Consider the following 3536-nt stretch of genomic DNA (forward strand, 5'->3'; position numbering starts at 1 on the left):
CAAGGGCATGTACTTTGGTTGCGGGCACATCCCCTGTGGGGAGTGTGCAGGAGGCAGCTGATCGGTGTTTCTCTCTCATTGATGTTTCTAAACTCTCTATCCCTCTCCCTTTCTCTCTGTAAAAAATCAATAAAATATATCTCTGGAGCATTATCCCAATCCATTGAGATTCTGCTTCCCAGCAATTGCCAACAGTTTGGCTCAAATAAACTCACAAAAATTCTCTATAGGTTTGAATATTTCTTACTTTGACATTTACATGAGGTACCTAGAGGCAGAAAGGATAAGAGAGGTTGCCAGGGGCTTCGGGGAGGGGATAGTAGGGAGTTTCAGTTGGGGAAGATGAGTTCAGTGGATGGATGATGATGCTGGTTGCAGAACAATGTACTTAATACCACTGATCTCTACACTTAAAAATGGTTAACATGGTAAATATTGTTGTGCATATTTTACCACCACAACAAAAAGTCACCTTCATCGTGAAGTCTTCTGAGCCACCCTTTATAAAATGTCAACCACTGGGCAGGCTGGAAGAGGGATGGAATCCTGGTTTGGCAGGGCAGGGACAGGGCCAGAACCTGGGAATTTCCGGGACACCTCTGGGAGAAGGGAAAAGGGAGGGGGTTTCAAAAAGGCAGGATCTGGGAGGTGCAGAAGCAGACAGGTGTGAGTTCCCAGAGCAATTTGCTTTCTGGGAAAGGAGAGATTGAGTAGAGGCAGGGGTCAGTATTTCGGAGGAGCTAGCCTGGGCCTACACCTGCAGGAAGGATGTGGTTCCACTAGTTCAGCTCCTTGGCCCTTCACAGCCCCTGCCACCACCTCTGCTGACCTGGTCGCTGTAGAAGCAGATACAGCAGGAGGGCCTGCAGCGTCACTGCCTCACGCCTTCCACCTGCGTGCCCTCCAGTGGCGTGGCACAGTTTGTTTTGGTCTCGACCTGCATGCCCACCCTCTGTATCCATAGCCCCAGCAAGAAAGCAATTGTGGCCAGGCTCGAAGGACCCATCTTTGGAAAGTCCTGACCCCAAGGGGACAGCGGTCCTATATTGGTCACTGCCAGATGCCAGCCGGGCAGGAAGTTGAGTCTGACCCAGAGAGACAGAGAGAGACCAATATCCGTGACCACTTCTACCCCCAGATGACCTCTTTAGAGGCCAGTCTGAGACCTGGGTCAAGATTAAGCACGGTGCCTAAGCAGGACAACGGTGCTCTTGTATCCCAGCCAAGATGGGTCAGGGTCCTGTTTCTGCTCCCTCTGTCTAGAATCCTTGAGTGGAAACCCCTTTGGCTGGAGCAAAGGCCTGGAAGCATTAGAGCTCCTCACTCAGGATCCTGACCATGAAAGCACTATTCTATCTTGAGACCCTGGTCATGACAGCCTATTCTGCCCAGCTCTCAAAGAGCCCTATTTTCAGGGTCTCTTCCCCCAGAATGTATCACCAAAGCTGGGGCCCTCCCAGTGCCTTCCCAGTGCTCAGGCCTGGGGAATAGCCCTACTGTGCCTGTTATTCTGGGTCCTACTACAGCCCCTCTCCTTGTGACATCTCCCTCCACCCCCTAAACCATCATAGTCAGGCCCAGTTTCAACGGCTAAAACCTGAATCTCTTGCCAGGCTGAAGCATGTACTATTTCATTTAATCACAGCAACCCTATGAAGTACTATTTATTATTGCCATTTTTACAGATGAGAAAACTAAGGCTCAGAGAAGTTAAGCAACTTGGCCCAAGTCATACAGCTAGTGAATGTTGGAGGTAGATTTCAAACCAAGGTCCGCCTGGCTTTTGGAACCCATGTCCTCAAATTCACTGGTCTGCAGAGTAGACCAACTGCCTTTTGCTTTTCACCATCGACCAGCTTCTGGGTACTGCCCTCCTGGCTGCAGACCTTTGTTCGTTTGTTTCTTTTTTAAGCCCCATCCCCTGATCATATCCTTCTCCCTCTTGGCAATGAAACTCAACTGTAAGTCATCACATCACAATGAATCTCTTTTTAATGCCTGGAACCAAGACATCCATCCCAAATGCTTCCCGAACCTTATGCTCCATTGCTCCTTTGAGGATTTGGCTCACATTCCTCACTGACCTTTTGCTTATTCCATTTGCCCTTCTTAGAATACCCTTCCCAAGCCATTCAGGAGCGCCAGCTGAAGTCCCGGAAGACTCCTAATTCCTCAATCCAGTTACATCACACAATTCTGGGGCTCAAGGCCAGAAACACCCCCAGAAAGCTCCTCTGGCCCAATACAAAGTCAGGAAGCTACAAAGAACAAGGAGGGCTAGAGTTCTAGTCCTGTAGGGCTCAGAGGGGGAGAAAGGACACCGGTGCAGCTGTTTCTTTCAGGTCCTGAACCACTCGTTTGTTTCTTGCTTGGGACAAGGAGGTAAAATGATGTTGGGAGAAAAACAGGGCTGAAGAAAGAGACAGGTGGAGCTGAGAGATTGCCCAAGAGAAAGGAGATGTGTGTAGAAGCCATGTAGGTGGCCTATCTTCCTATAATATCCATTTCTCTGGACGATGTTGGGCAGGGAATGAAAATCTGTAACCTAAAACATTTTTAAAAATTTTTATTGATTGCTGAGAGAGAGAGAGAGAGAGAGAGAGAGAGATCAATTTGCTGTTCCACTTATTTATGCACTCATTGGTTGACTCTTGAATGTGCCCTAACCCAGGTATGGAACCTGCAAGCTTGGTGTATCGGGGTGATGCTCAAACAAACTGAGCTACCTCGCCAGGGCTCCCACCTAAAACATTTTAAAGTTAAATGCTTTAAGTCAAATATCCTAAAATATTTTGAAAGTCTTAACAGGATATTAGGGTTAATAGCAAAATTCTCCAGAATTTTTAAGCTAAAACATGAAATTGCAAATAAAATAAAATATCCCTTGCTTGTGGGGGAGAATTTGGGCTCCTCTCCCAGCTGGGGCAGATTCCCTTTGCTCTGAGGTTGCGGGATGAGAGCCAACGCCGGGCAACGAGTGAAGGCAGCTATTGTGATCTCGGGAGGCCGGGGAGGGGACGCTCAGTGCGTCCCAGAAGCTCTGGAAGGAGCGGCGACCCGCAGCACCTCCGCGTTAGCCTCGGACTGGAGCGGGGAGCGTTCAGTCTCGGAGTCACGGACTCCACCCCCTCGCCCCCGCTCCGCCCAGCACTGGCTCCACGTGGTTTTCACCACTCGCCCCGGGGACCTGGTGGTCCCAAGGGATCTCCTGGTTGGGGTGGTGCGGTAGAAAGAACCGCAAGCAGCCAGGAGGGTCGGTCTGTGACTTCTCCCCGAAACGTGCAAGGAGCGCGCTCTGCGGGGAAAACCGGACTCCACCGGCTTCCGACGACAAGCTTGCGACGGAGAGTCGGAGTCCCGAACGACAGGTGAGGACGAGTGAGCGGACCAAAGGGAAGGACAGTCCGGGGTCACCAACCAGACCGCCATGGCCGCGCCCGCCCGCCGACTGTGCCATATCGCCTTCCACGTGCCCGCAGGGCAGCCTCTGGCCAGGGATCTGCAGCGCCTCTTCGGCTTCCAGCCCTGGGCGGCGC

General features: G+C 51.0%; 1 protein-coding gene across 1 annotated transcript in view; it reads left to right on the plus strand.

Annotated features, from left to right (window-relative positions):
- Nucleotides 1-2875: 2875 nt before the first annotated feature.
- The window catches only part of HPDL (4-hydroxyphenylpyruvate dioxygenase-like), a 2096-nt gene continuing 1435 nt past the window's right edge, over nt 2876-3536 (plus strand). Inside the window, exon 1 of the mRNA XM_005881282.2 lies at nt 2876-3532. Within this exon, the coding sequence (XP_005881344.1) occupies nt 3428-3532 (105 nt within the window). The 5' untranslated portion in view covers nt 2876-3427. The remainder of the gene's footprint in view (nt 3533-3536) is intronic.

Source organism: Myotis brandtii, unplaced genomic scaffold (genome assembly GCF_000412655.1).
Source record: "Myotis brandtii unplaced genomic scaffold, ASM41265v1 scaffold674, whole genome shotgun sequence".
Taxonomy (NCBI): domain Eukaryota; kingdom Metazoa; phylum Chordata; class Mammalia; order Chiroptera; family Vespertilionidae; genus Myotis; species Myotis brandtii.